This window comes from Gossypium arboreum, unplaced genomic scaffold (assembly GCF_025698485.1).
Source record: "Gossypium arboreum isolate Shixiya-1 unplaced genomic scaffold, ASM2569848v2 Contig00663, whole genome shotgun sequence".
Classification (NCBI taxonomy): domain Eukaryota; kingdom Viridiplantae; phylum Streptophyta; class Magnoliopsida; order Malvales; family Malvaceae; genus Gossypium; species Gossypium arboreum.
The window spans coordinates 1-15552 of record NW_026440777.1 but is presented as its reverse complement, the minus strand read 5'-3'; the positions used below and the strand labels follow the sequence as shown (position 1 = coordinate 15552).

The 15552-nt window shown below is 31.7% G+C and overlaps 1 protein-coding gene across 1 annotated transcript; it reads left to right on the top strand.

Annotated features, from left to right (window-relative positions):
• The first annotated feature begins 6879 nt into the window (after positions 1-6879).
• LOC108451551 (probable disease resistance protein At4g27220) lies at positions 6880-11996 on the top strand. Its single transcript, XM_017749227.2, has 4 exons — positions 6880-9850; positions 9966-10081; positions 11654-11751; positions 11896-11996. Exons 1-4 carry the CDS (start codon positions 6908-6910, stop codon positions 11994-11996), a joined length of 3258 nt encoding a protein of 1085 aa, XP_017604716.2. The 5' UTR covers positions 6880-6907.
• Positions 11997-15552: the final 3556 nt, after the last annotated feature.

Genomic DNA, 15552 nt, shown 5'->3' with positions numbered 1-15552 from the left:
TGATTTTGATACCCTATTAACTAGTCGGGCTAGGGTGGATATAGTTGGCGTGCCATAGGATAGGAAGAGTTCAGGGATTCTTCGAACTGGAGTCGATGAGACACTTGGTGTGTTATATTTACTTCGGATAGATTTTGTAACGCCCCCACGCCCGAGACCGTCGCCGGAGTCGAGTATGAGGTGTTACTAAGCTTAGTTTAACATTTTTAGAACTTTGGATTATTTGTTTCTACATTCACAGTCACAAGAAAAATCATATCTCAAGTTACGAAACTCGAAATCAAGATCCGTAAATTTTTCCTGAATCTAGACTCATATACCTATCTACTAATTTTTTCTAGAATTTTTGGTTGGGCCAATTAGTACAGTTTATTAGTTAAAGTTACCCCTGTTTCAGGACTTGACTGGTCTGACCTCTGTTTACTACAAACCATATTTCTCTCTGTACAAAATTCATATGACTGTGAGGTTTATTTCTCCTGAAACTAGACTCAATAAGGATTCTGAGAATATAAAATACACCACCTAATTATATCTTTACAATTTATGGTGAATTTCTAAAGTTGGAACAGGGGATTCAGAAACTGCTATGACTCTGTTTCACTAAAATTCAAATATCTTCTAACATATAATTCCTTTACTTGTTTCATTTGTTTCATGTGAAACTAGACATAATAAGCTTCAATTTTATATGTAGTCCATCACCAAATTCAATTTCTATGATTTTTAGTAAATTTTCAAACTCGCGTCAGTGTTGCTGCAGTATCCTGTTTATGGCAAATTTCATCCCTTTTATGAGTTTTTATGCACTAAGTATCTTATTAATTTTCCTTACATCAAACATAATCTAAACTAACCATTTTCATAATTTATCATTATCAAGCATTTCCTCAACCATTCCATCACCATACCATAAGATCATTTACACAAAAAAGGTATATTGCTATACATGCCATACTTAAATTTACAAGCCATTATCAAAAGTCTTAGGATAGTGTGGTGAGCCTTGACCTATCCCGACTCTGAAATGGCTTGTCCAAAACTACAATGAGTAAGAAGGAGGAGTAAGCATAAATGCTTAGTAAGTTCATATGCAAATAATAAGTAACATAACAAACAGTCATACCAATCAACATTAGCATGCATCACTAAAACACATATCACATTTTAATCATTTTTCATCATCTTATTACCTTATCGTGGTTGTATCAATACTCAACCCGAGGGTTAAATACATACCTGTCCAAAATATCCATTTCATATCACTTACCAATCGTCTCTTTACATCTCAAATATTCCTCCATTTGAGTAGAACTTTACCGTTGAACACATCGAATATAATTCGGATACATGGATAACTTGCACATAAGTGCCATATATGCAATCAAGCAATCATGTAACCCGCCCATAAGCGAACTCGGACTCAACTCAACGAGCTCGGCGCTCGCATCCATAAGTGAACTCGGACTCAACTAACGAGTTCGGATGCCTAGTTACATCTCACGAACTTGGACTCAACTCAACGAGTTGGGACATTCGCATCCATAAGTGAACTCGGACTCAACTCAACGAGTTCGGATGCTCAACCATCCTAGTGACATGTCACTTGTATCCTAATCTATTCCTAAGGTTCAAGCGGGTTTTTCCTCGAACACTTATCCTTGCCGTCTTCCGTAAAATGCGAAATCAATACTCAGTAACAATTATATTTAACAAGTAGTTCACATAATTTACATATTATTTGAAATTAACCACAAAGCATACATTTCATAATAAAATTCAGCATAACATATAATTAACATCAATAACTTAAAATAACCATTATGCTACATTATTTACACATGAACTTACCTTGGTACCAAAATACAAAGATTTTGCAATTTAGTCCACAATCTTTTCTTTTCCTCGATTGAGGTCGATTCCACGTCTTTCTTGATCTAAAATAACACATTTAGCTTATTTAATACTCACATTATCAAATTAATCCTTAACTCAAATTTTGGCAAAATTACAATTTTACCCTAAACTTTTACATATTTACATTTTTGCCCCTAGGCTCGGATTAAATTTTATTCCTTATTCTTATGTTTTACAACATGCTGATCATTTTCTCTTCTATGGAAACATCAAATTCTCACTCTAACATGTACTTGTGACTATTAGGTATTTTTACCGATTAAGCCCTTTTTTTCGTTTTTGCTTAAAATCGAGTAGTACAAGTTGTCTAACATAATTTAAAACTTCATATTCTATCATAAAACATCAAAATACACAAATTTCACCTATGGGTATTTTTCCAAATATAAACCCTAGGTTAAATTATTGCTAACATAAGCTTTATCGAGTTAGGGATCTCAAAAGCGTAAAAATCATTAAAAGCGGGCTTAGAATCACTTACTATGGAGCTTGGAAGCTTGAAACAAACCCTAGCTATGGAGAACCCTTGAAATTTCGGCCTAATGAAGAAGATGGACAAAATTGGCTTTTAATTTTGTTTTTAATTCATTTTAATAACTAAATGACCAAAATACCCTTACTACTAAACTTTCCAAAAATTCCTTCCATGTCCTAAATTTGTCCATGAACTTAAAATTGGTCAAATTGCTATTTAAGACCTCTTCATTAATATTCCAAAACAATTTCATACTAAAATTTCTAGAATGCAAATTTTGCAACTTATTCGATTTAGTCCCTACTTTCAATTTAAGCACTTTAGGCATAGAATTTCATCACGAAATTTTCACACAATCATGCAATCATATCATATTCATCAAAATAATTATAAAATAATTATTTCTATCTCAGATTTGTGGTCACAAAACCACTATTACGATTAAGCCCTAATTCGGGATATTACAGATTCGATGAGGCGTTGTTAGCCACTTTCCTTGGCTTAGCCGATGAGACGCTAGTCATCACTTATTTGCTTGAACTATCCGATGAGGCGTTGGTCTCCATTCTGGTGTGTTTGGTTGGATCTGTATCCGCCAAAGTCCGAGTCATGTTAATAGCGGAAAATAAGTGAAATAAATAAATCAAATGAATTTGATTAATCGAGCTATCGAATAAAATGAGAAAGTGATATTGTAAGATGGAATGTGAGATGAAACTTGTAAAGAGATTGAAGGCATGAACCAAAGGTTTATGAAGTATTATATTTGAAATGTGAATTGAATAATTATATGTGGTTGAGAGATGAATCAAAGGTTCATGAGTTAATTGAAATCTCATTAATGATTTATTGGATCTAACATTGGAAGCGATATAATGGAAATATGATAGTTTGGTGTGAATTTATATGTATGATTTGTATGTATGATTTGCTAATTATCTATGTATGTTATGAAGTTTTATTGTTGTTATAATTTGAATTATGATAATACCACTGAATATTTCCAATACTCAACGTCGGTTGTTTTTTTAAATGCTGAGTTAGGTAAAGTTGAAGTTCAGTCAAGCATCCGAGTCAATCCCGACCTCAGCTCAATTTTGGCGATGTATCTATCTTTTAGAAATATGGCATGTACTAGGTTTGGTGTTTGTCACTTGTAAATGTTTTATATTTTGAATGTAAATAGGGTGCATAATCCTTAAGAGGTAATGAAATGAATGAATGAGAATTTGCTAAGTTTGAAAGGTTTGATGAATGTTATTTGATCAAGATATATAAGTAAATGTTTTGGGCATGAATTAGGTGTGTTTAGTATGTAAAAATAGTTTAAAAATGGTGAAAAATCATGTTTTCACACTGCCAAGTCACATGGGCGTGTGCCCAGGCCGTGTGGAAAAGTCAGAATTGGCCATAGGTTAGTTCCACGGCCATGTGAATAAGTTAGAATCTGCCCATGGACAGACCACACGGGCATGTTCCAGGCCACACGGGCGTGTCCCAGGCCGCACGGGCATGTCCCAGACCGCACGGGCATGTGCCCTTATCTTCAAGGAAAAATTTCTAAAGTTGTTAGTTTAGTTCCGAATCACTTCTAAAACATATATTGGATCCCGTAGGCCCATATTAAGGACTTTAAGATGAAATTTGATAAGAATTGATCTGGAATGTAAAGCTTATGACTCGGTTTTGTATAAATGTTTGTGTATAAGTTCGTTAATGCCTCATAGCCCTATTCCGGTGACGGCTTGGGGTTAGGGGTGTTACAGTGCACTTGTCTTTGTCGTAATTATAGTTATTTAGTGATCATCAGTCATTCAACTATGACTAAGTTTTTGTTTTAGTCACTTAACTAAATAAAGTTACAATTTGGTCACTAATGTTTTTGAAATTATTTTTTATCACCTAACATTAAGTGGCACTTGTTTTAGTTGGTATAATAATAATTTTAGTTCTCTTTTTTTATATATATTTTCATCAATTTGACTCTAGTTTTGTATAAAATTATAAAAAAACTCAAAATTTATAAAATAGAAAAAAGTTTATAAAATTCTAGAAAAATAAAATCTTGAAATGTTATTCAATAACTAAATTGTGTGAGAAATAAAGCAAATTATCATTCAATAAAATCCAATAACAAATTAGAAACAAAGCAAAAAAAAAGAAGAAGAAAGAAGCTAGATCATTATATGTTTCCTCAATATTTCTAAAACCAAATTAGTAATATTATCAAGTTGAGCTTCATGCCCTTGAAGAACATCTAAAACTAATATTACATAGGCTTATGAAATTGACCCTAATGCCATTTTTAGTCAAAAGAATACAAAATATACAAAAAAAAAAATCCTTTTTCAAACTCAATTCAATTTTTCATTACATTTAAATTATTTTTCAAAACTCAAATTGTAAAAGTAAATTATATTTAGAATTTTATCTTTTCTTATAATGTAAAAATTATGTCAAGAAACAAAATAGGTAAAAAACAAAGAACAAATAATTTTGTTTTTTTAAAGGACGAGTATTAGATATTTCAATATAAGTAATATAGAAATTTTGTAGGGTTTAAAACAATTATCCTTCGTTTTCTCTCATTTTATTTATTTTTGAAATGCTTATCTACTTTTATTTAATTTTTAATTTTATAATTTTCTATAGTTTTAAAAAATTTCAAACTTTTACCATTATATATATTATCAACATCAAATTGACAAGTATAAAAAATGAATACTAAAATTGTTATTATACTAATTAATAAAGTATAAAAATAATCAAGTGAAAAAAATTGAAAACATTAGTGATGAAATTGTAACATATTTTAGCTAAGTGATCAAAACGAACATTACATATAGTTTAGTGATTAATAGTATAATTTTTTTTTGATAGAATGATAATTTGAACTCGACTATTCCTAAAAAGGAAAACACCCAACTAATAAACCGCAACTTAATTTAATAATGTAGCTTATGAAGGAATTTATATGTAAAAAACTTGAATAAATTTATAGGATAAATCTCAAAATTATACATGAACTTTGATTTAATGTGCAATTGTATATATAAACTTTAATTTGGTATAATTGTACCGTGAAACTCTAATTGTGGTTCAAATGTATACTTGAAACTTTAATTTTAATTTAATCATACACATTTAAAGAAATAAATACTTCAATTTATTTTTATACTGGATAAATATAATTATTTACGTATGTAATATATAGATATAAATTGATGTTATATCAAGAATTGTGTTAATAATTTACAAGAATTGGATCAAATCTAAATTTCATATATAAAATTACACAAAATCAAAATTCATATATACAATTACACATTAAATCATAGTTCATGTATTAAAAAAACTTCAATAGATTTATTCACATCTTATCTCCAAAGTTAAATCTAAAATTTAATACGAATAACTATATAATTTTATATGCCAACAACTATACCTTGCATTTCCATACTTTCTCATTAATTATTATTACAACGTCACTGCAATACTTGTTAGGATTGTCCAGAATTAATGCAAAGGACACTTCCATGGATTTTAGACAATCATATCTATCTTTCAAATCTTGAGAGCAGATCAAAGGTTTTATTATTTCAGATTTAAAAAGAATCAGATTGTAAATCATCGATCAACTGATAGATACAAGTGTTGAGAAAATCAGTATCAAATACCGTAGCTGCACCCAAAATGCCAACTATAATGGCAGAAGCAAAGGAAAAGTAAAAAAAGATGGGATTCCTTACTTAATACTTCTGCCTTTGTACCCACAACATTCTTTCTTCTATCACAAAATTTCAACCATCCACTCTACTTACTTTTCTTTCATTTGCTTATTTCATTGCATGCTTTTCTTCGCTTAATTCATGACTATGCAATGATTGCTTAATAGTTCTTCCTTTGTACCCACAACATTCTTTCTTCTTCACTGTTTTTAATTTGTTTTGATCTCCAAGGTCTATCACAAAATTTCAAGCATCCCGTAAAAGGTAATTTTCTTTCATTTGCTTCCTTCGTGACATGCTTTTCTTTGCTTCATTCATGACTATGCAATGATTGTTTTTTATTATCTGCTAGCTTTGTACGATAGTCAAGAAAGTCAACTTCAATGCTTCATTTTCAGTTCTAATCTCTCAACACATTTCAGCCACTAAGTCAGGTAATAAAGCAATGATTTCCTCTACTGACTATCAACAGTTTTAGACTTTAAGACAGGATAGGATGACCAGCAGACATAATCTATCATAGATAGAAATCTCAAACTGTTGAACATTTTAGCTTTTAATATTCTGTAATGAACTGTTGCATACTTGAACCTAGCATTTTATATACATTGAGAGGTTAACTCTGGTGACCAGAATTTCATCAAGTTTCTTGCTGCCACCTATCCATAGCTCCATCTAATAAAGGCCATTGCATTTATGCTTCCTTTTCATGCTTACACTAACATATAAAAAATTATTCAAAAATCCAATACACTAACATATATGATTGCGTTGCAGGGGCAGAGCAATGGAATACGTAGAGCCCGGTGTTGGCATTGCAAATTGTCTTGGACCTCCTGTTTGTAAATACTTGAAATATCACATAAAGCTGAATGATTATGTGAGAAACTTCGGGAGGATCAGAGATGAATTGAATTGTAAAATGGAAGACATAGAGCTGCAATTGAAAGCAGAGCTTCTTTCTCCTTCGGGGAAGATACCAAAGCAGGGAGTTGAAAATTGGTTGAAAGATGCGAAAGAAATGATTGCGGAAGCACAGGATGTGGAAAATAAAGTCAGAAAAGGGAGATATCTCTGCCGTGCTTGGAACGGAAATCTGGTTGATGAAAAGACTCGAGAAATGAAGGAATTTCTTGATAAAGGTCCTAATGCCTCTGAAGGTCTTGCCATGGATGGTCCAAGTGGTGGGTTGCCACTGCCAACATCAGAACTAGTTGGGGAGGAAGCTGTCAGAAATGATATTTGGACATGTTTGATGCAGGAGGAGGTGAGCAAGATTGGGGTTTGGGGGATGGGCGGTGTGGGTAAAACCACTATCATGAAGCACATCCACAATGATCTTTTAAAGCAACAAAGATTCGAAAGGGTAATCTGGGTTACCATATCAAAGGAGTTCAATGTAATGAAGTTACAAGATAATATTGCAAGGGCGTTGAAGTCCAAGGATTATTTAGACAAAGAAGAAGACAAGCTCAGACGAGCAGCAATCTTGTCAGAAATGCTGAAGAACGCAGGAAAGCATGTTCTAATCTTAGATGATGTGTGGGATAAAGTCTCTCTAGAGGAAGTTGGGATCCCTGAGCCGAGTGGCAGCAATGGCTGCAAGTTGGTGTTGACAACCCGTTCGGAGCATGTCTGTAAGTATATGGGTTGTAAGGTGATAAAAGTGAAGCCACTGTCAGAAGAAGAGGCATTGATTCTATTCTTGAATAAAGTTGGGCCTAACATAGTTCAAAATCCAACAATAATGCCAACTTTGAAGCTTGTTGTCAAGGAATGTGCGGGTTTACCACTTACAATTGTTGTGGTTGCTGGTACCATGAAAGGAGAAGATAACCCTCATATTTGGAAAAATGCACTAAAGGAATTGAAAGAGAGAATAGGGAAAGTGGAAGGAGTGGAAGTTGAGGTAATCGAGCGTTTGAAATTTAGTTTTGATCACTTGAAAGATGGGAAAGTAAAAGATTGCTTTTTGTATTGTGTATTATATCCTGAAAATTTTGAAATTGAAAAGGATGAGCTAATTGAGTGCTGGATTGAAGAGGGATTCATAGATGATATGGGTACAAGACAAGAAATGAAAAACAAGGGCATTACTATTTTGAAGAAGTTAGAAGATAATTGCTTGTTGGAAAATTTCAAGGTTGAAAAAGTGAAAATGCATGATGCAGTGAGAGACATGGCATTGTCGATCACAAGAATGAATCTTCCATATATGATACAAGCAGGTTTGCAATTAGAAGAGTTACCAGAAAAGGAGCAATGGAGTCCGGATATTGAGAAAGTGTCGCTTATGTATAACTCCATATCAGAAATTTCCATAGATGTGCTGCCCACAAAATGTAAACTGCTCACAACTTTGTTATTGCAGGGGAACCCTATAAAGAAGATCTCATATTCTTTCTTCACAAACATGCCTTGTCTTAGTGTTCTCAATTTGTCTTTTACCAAGATCGAGAGTTTACCAGATTCCATCTCTGAACTAAAAAACCTAACAACATTGTTACTTCGTGGCTGTCGAGAATTAAGAGATCTGCCATGTCTTTCGATGCTTCAAGAATTGAAGAAGTTGGATCTTCATTGGACTAAAATTGAGGAAGTCCCTGATGGCATGGATATGCTGATAAAGCTAAGATACATTGATCTTCAAGTGCGCACTCTGAAAGAGATACGTGCTGGACTTTTACCAAAACTCGTTCACCTTCGGCACTTGAGTTTTGATGTGAGAAATAGACAAACAAGTCTAAAAGCAGAAGAGATTGAACCGTTGAAGAAGTTGGAGTGCTTTACCGGACGTTTCGAAGATATCGATGAATTGAATAAGTTCATCTCCTCAATGAAACAAAGTAAGAAAAATCTCATCAAGTACTATTTACAGGTGGGCATAGCTAATTTCATGATGCACCCAGTTGAAGGAGATAAAATAGTAACAATTGGAGGAGTCCAGAATTGGGAAGGTGAGTTAATTATGCACCCAATTGAAATTCAACAGTTGAATATTTTTCAGTGCAACTATTTAAGAAGCTTAGTTGATGATAATTCTTCCTTCAATAATGCAATTGACTTGAGGGTTTGTAATATTTGGAGCTGTGGAGGGATAGAGTGTGTTGTTTCCTTGTCCTCTTTTACCTCTTCTTCCACTCATCCATTTCAGAGGCTTGAGGAGTTGTGTCTTGAAGCTCTGCCAAAGTTGAGTGCCCTTATTATCAAAGACGAAGGATTTGGTTCAACAACAACATCAACATTGGCTCCGTCTGCCACCTTTTCCCATCTCAAGCAAATTGTTATAATCAGATGCTCAAGTATGAAGACGTTGCTTCCAAACCTCCAAAACCTGGAAGAAATATCAGTGTTAGAATGTAATGAGGTAGTAGAAATATTGGGAGCACCGACATTACAAGTTGTAGAAAAAGGGAGTGATGCATTAATCAAATTCTATCTTCCCAAATTGAGAGAGTTGGTTTTGTGGGGATTACCAAAATTGAAGAGCATTTGCAACAAAATTGGAGTAATGGTTTGTGATTCTCTCCAACTTATCAAAGTTGTTGAGTGTTATAAACTAAAGAGAATTCCTCCATTTGTTCCCCTTGTTGGCAATGGGCAGCCATTTGCATATGCTCCACCGTCTCTTACCATCAGCTCAACCACAAAATGGTGGGAATGGTTGGAGTGGGATGACCATCCAAGCTTTAAAATGTTCTTCACTTCAAACCCTATTGAAGAATTAAAGGTATCAACCAATTATCGCTTTGTTAATTTTTCTTATTTAATTTGATAAACCTAATTTCTCCATTTTAATACAATCTCATGTATTTTGTTGTTGTTGTTTAAGAGAATGTTAAAAGTGTTGCTGCCAAAGAAGTAGGGTGGAGGATAGTGCAAATGAGATGATAAAAAAGGTGATGGAGATGGTGGCAGTAAAACCAATGATGGATAAGGTTAAGACCATTGAGATGCAAAGGTAAATAATAAATCAATCTCTGTGCACTATAACTTTGTTTCCACATTTTAAACATTTTCCCTCTTTTAGAATTCCTTAAATTTTGTTATTCTTCTCCAAAAATTAACTTCATTTCTATACTTTCCAAAATAACCTTCTAAATATTTTTTTGTAATATTTTTATATAAAACAAGTAAATTATAAACTTAAATCAAATATTATTATAGACTTTTACCATATGCAACACTAATCTATTATTTCGTAAATTTTATATTAAACAAATTTCAAATTTTATAAAAAAAAACATATGCTTGAATTTTGAAATTTTACACATTTTCCCTCTCTTAGGCTTCCTTAAAATTTGTTGTTCTTCTCTAAATAATAATTTGCTTTGTTTTAAAATATATCTAATTCTCAAAATAGGCTTCTAAATATTTTAATTTATATATAAAACAATTAAATTATAAATTTATTTTGATATGATGTTGAACCAAATATTATTATGGTTTTTACCACATTCAACACTTGTCTATTATTTTGTAAATTTTATATTAAATAAATTTCAAATTTTATAATAAACAAAAACATACTCTTCTAAGTTTAGAGTGAAAATATGGGATAGAAGTTGGCTATAGACCTTTCCATGTCTCGTCGGTTCAACTCGAATTCAATTTAAATAATATAAAATATTTTTAAATTTAAATTTAATTATAATATATATATAAATATTAATATAAAATTATATTTTAAATATTTTGAATAGTAAAAATTTTAGATTATATTTAAGAGTATATCAAGGGTCTAATAATTAAAAACTTTATTGTTTGAAAGGTTGTAGTAAAGATTTTAAAACGATTACTAAATGAATTAATGTAGCAGCCTATAAAACTATTCTTTTCTATATAAATTATTTAGAATATAATCTACTTATAATATTTTGAATATATTACATGTGAGAAAAATATTAAAACTTAAATTATTTTAAAAATTATTTTATACGGAATGATTATTTGTTAATTAAAATATGTTTTTATTTTTTTAAAATTTTAATAAAATATAAGCATATATTAATAAAAATGATTTAAGGTGAGGCAGCAAAGCTATGATCATGGTTTTATTTACAATAAAAGTTAGGAAAGTATTGTAAAAAGACATAATATTCTTTAATTTTCAATACATACAATGTAGAGAAATTTTGGAGGGTTTAAAAACAATCATCCCTCATTTTCTAGTATTGTCCAGAATTAATGCAAAGGACATGGATTTTAGACAATCATATCTTTCTTTCAAATCTTGAGAGCAGATCAAAGCTTTTATTATTACAGATTTACAGAAGAATGAGATTCTAAATCATCGATCAACTGATAGATGCAAGTGTTGAGAAAAATCAGTATCAAATACCGTAGCTGCACTGAAAATGCCAACTATAATGGCAGAAGCAAAGGAAAAGTAAAAAAAGATGGGATTCCTTACTTTATAGTTCTACCTTTGTACCCACAACATTCTTTCTTCTATCTCAAAATTTCAACCATCCACTCCACTTACTTTTCTTTCATTTGCTTATTCCATGACATACTTTTCTTTGCTTAATAGTTCTGCCTTTGTACCCACAGCATTCTTTCTTCTTCACTGTCTTTTAATTTCTTTTGATTTCCAAGGTCTATCACAAAATTTCAAGCATCCCGTCAAAGGTAATTTTCTTTCATTTGCTTCATTCATGACATGCTTTTCTTTGCTTAATTCATGACTATGCAATGATTGTTTTTTATTATCTGCTAGCTTTGTAAGATAGTCAAGGAAGTCAACTTTACTGCTTAATTTTTGTTGGAACTAAGAATGCAAGATGAATGAAGTTAACAGAGACTTGAGCTTGAAGGCTCGATGTCTTGCTGAGCAAACAAGAAAATCAGCTGAGACCTTTGAGGAAATTGCTTGAGTAAAAAACCAGAAAAATGAATAAGAATACTGAATAATTTCGTTAACGTACCCTTGAATTGAGGCATAATGCCAATACATATACCAGTCAATAAGCTGGTCAAAACAAACAAATGTCACCTAAACAACTACCTACTACTACTAAGTAGTCTTGAAACTAGTTAAACATAACTTGCACACATACCTATGCTGATTTATCAATCTATCAGCACCTAATTTCATCAAAACAATACCAACTTAGTTCATTTTCAACTAACAAAACAAATACTTGGAGTAACAAAATAAAACAGCAACATGAACTTCAGCTTCAACTTCATGGCACGGGCAGCTTCTTTGCTTCTTGTCTGCATGCAGGCCAGCTTCATCAATTTTTAGTTCTAATCTCTCAACACATTTCAGCCACAAAGTCAGGTAATAAGGCAATGGTTTCCTCTGCTGATTATCAACAGTTTTAGATTTTAAGACAGGATAGGATGACCAGCAGACATAATCTATCATAGATAGAAATCTCAAACAGTTGAACATTTTAGCTCTTAATATTCTGTAATGAACTGTTGCACACTTGAATCTAGCATTTTATATACATTGAGAGGTTAACTCTGGTGACCAGAATTTCATCATGTTTCTAGCTGCCACCTATCCATAGCTCCATCTAATAAAGGCCATTGCATTTATGCTTCCTTTTCATGCTTACACTAACATATAAAAAATTATTCAAAAATCCAATACACTAACATATATATGATTGACTTGAGGATGTTGCATATTATGTACTGTGAAGGGATAGAGTGTGTTGTTTCCTTGTCCTCTTTGCCTCTTCTTCTGCTCATCCATTTCAGAGCCTCGAGGTGTTGGATCTTCAAGTTCTGCCAAAGTTGAGTGCCCTTATTATGAAAGATGCAGGAATTGGTTCAGCAACAACATCAACATTGGCTCCGTCTGCCACCTTTTCCCATCTTAATAAAATTTCGATACGCAAATGCTCAAGTATGAAGACGTTGCTTCCACATTGGTTGTTTCCAAACCTCCAAAACCTGGAAGAAATTTGGGTGCAAGAATGTGATGAGTTAGTAGAAATATTGGAGCAACAACATCAGAAGTTGAAGAAAAAGGGGTGATGCATTAATCAAATTCCATCTTGCCAAATTGAGAGTGCTAACATTGTTTGGATTACCAAATTTGAAGAGCATTTGCAGCAAAAGTGGAGTGATGGTTTGTGATTCTCTCCCAACTTATCCAAGTTGGTTATGGCTGTAATAAACTGAAGAGAATTCCTCCATTTGTTCCCCTTGTTGGCAATGGGCAGCCATTTGCATATGCTCCACCTTCTCTTATCATCATCTCAACCACAGAATGGTGGGAATCGTTGGAGTGCGGGATGACCATCCAAACTTTAAAAGTATTCTTCGCTTCAACCTCTATTGAAGAATTCAAGGTATGAACCATTTATCGTTTTGTTTATTTTTATTTTTATAAATCTAATTTTTCCATATTAATAAAATTTCATGTATATTTGTGATGTTGTTGAAGAGAAAGATAAAAGTGTTGGTGGGAAAGAAGGATAAAAGGAATGATGGAAGGAAGAGGTTAACAGCGTTAAGACTGTGAGTCAAAGGTAAATAAGAAATCAAACTGCCTCCACTTTTTAAACATTTTCCCTCTCTTATCATTCCTTCTATTCTCTTATTCTTCTCTAAAAATTATATATATGTACTTCCTAAAATAACCTTCTAAATATTTATTATTAAAATATTTATATTAATCAAAATAATTTAAGGTGAGACAAAACTACTATCATAGTTTTATTTCCAATAAAAAACATAATAATTTTTAAGTTCCATGTAAAATTTCTGAAACATTAAGATTTAAAAATAATAATAAATGCTTGTTTTTCTAAAGCATAATAGTTATAAAAATATATATATATTTGGATTCATTCATATGTAAAAGTAATCATAAAGATTAAAACAATAATGTATTTTCATAAAAGTATGATATTAGAAATTAAAAGTGGAAATTAAATAAGATAAATTCCTTTTTCTTAAGTAAGTAATATAAAAATGATAGGGATTAACATAGTTAATAATATTAACATATTTCTAAAATTAAATAATAGTTTAAATTATGAGGACTAAATGAGAAAATTAAAAAGGTGAAATCCCTTTATAAAATAAATTAAAAACATTAAGGGATTATGTTGCAAATAACCCCTCCACGTTTCCCATATATAATATAAATGACATTTTCCTTTTTCTTTTCATGTGTGATGGATAAGTTGGAAAATAAAAAAAAAAAAACCGAGTTTCCTTCTTTTTTTTTCTTGCTTCATTTTGTTGTCTTTAGCCGAAAGTTTAAACTTTTAGTTTTCAATATTTGGATTAATTTAAATATATTTATTTATTTATTTTAATTTAATTTTACTAAATCACTATTTTTACTCATTGTTTCAACCATCCACACCCTCATCCCACTTTGATGTTACTTTCTTTTGTTTCCCTATTCTGCCGTCTATCTTTTTTTTTTTTTTTCTCTTGGTTCTTTTTATTTTTCCTTCTTTTTCCACTTTGATTATTCTTGAATACTACCGTTTATTTTGTGCATTTTGTCACTTGGATCGTATTCCGTTTGCAGTGTAAGTTTCATTTGGTTACTTTTGTTATCTTTCCATTAATAGTTTAGTTTTATTTCGTTTCTTGAACAAGTTGAGTTTGTGTTGGTATATTTCCCATTACATTTCCAGAATGTGAGGAATGCCCTACACTTTTATTATAACAAAATATCCAAAACCATTTTACCAGAAAGCTGGGCTGTCAGGTTGGAAATGAAGGATTTTCCACCTTCATCTTGGGAAGCCCATTTTTCTTCATTTTGGCAAAACTCTCTTCTGGGTCGATTCTACAAAATGCTAAACAAAAACACCATTTTTAAGTTAAACCTAACAAAGAAAAAAAGCACAGAAAATAATAAAAAAAAAGGCTTGTTTCTTGATGTCCGAAGGTGGTAAAGCATGTCTAAATGGTGTTTTATTGGAAATTTAATGATAACATCCTTGCATTTTATATGGGTACAGAAGTTTTTCAATTGTTAGTATCAGCCATTGGAAAAGGAGTAGGGAGGGTAGCTGGTTTTAATGACCATATTACTCTTTGTGGCGTGTTGAAAGTAGTAATGAGGTGTGGGTATTGAATAAAGAGGGCAATTGGACCAAATTATTGAAAATTAAGCTTGTTTTAGGATTAGAGACTACGTTTGGGTTTTGGATAAATGGTAAGGTATTAGTAGAGTCAATTATTGCTTTGTTTTCATAGGAGGAGAGTCTTGTTAGAATTTCTTTGTTTATAAAGCAATGTGGCTACACCTTATTTTGTTGTATTGGTTTATACAAACATTTAGTTTCGATCACTTGAAAGACGAGAAAGTAAAAGATTGCTTCTTGTATTGTGCATTATATCCTGAAGATTTTGAAATTCGTAAGGATTGATGAGATATTCATAGACGAGATGGATACAAGACAAGAACTGGAAGATAAAGGCCTTACTATTTTGAAAAGGTTGGAA

Excerpts from the sequence above, each read along its gene's own strand:
- LOC108451551 (XM_017749227.2), top strand. The coding sequence starts at position 6,908 with ATGGAATACGTAGAGCCCGGTGTTGGCATTGCAAATTGTCTTGGACCT. Across the intron at positions 9,851-9,965 it reads ACCCTATTGAAGAATTAAAG|TGTTGCTGCCAAAGAAGTAG; the intron begins GTATCAACCAAT and ends GAATGTTAAAAG. Across the intron at positions 11,752-11,895 it reads TTTCAAGCATCCCGTCAAAG|AATGCAAGATGAATGAAGTT; the intron begins GTAATTTTCTTT and ends GTTGGAACTAAG.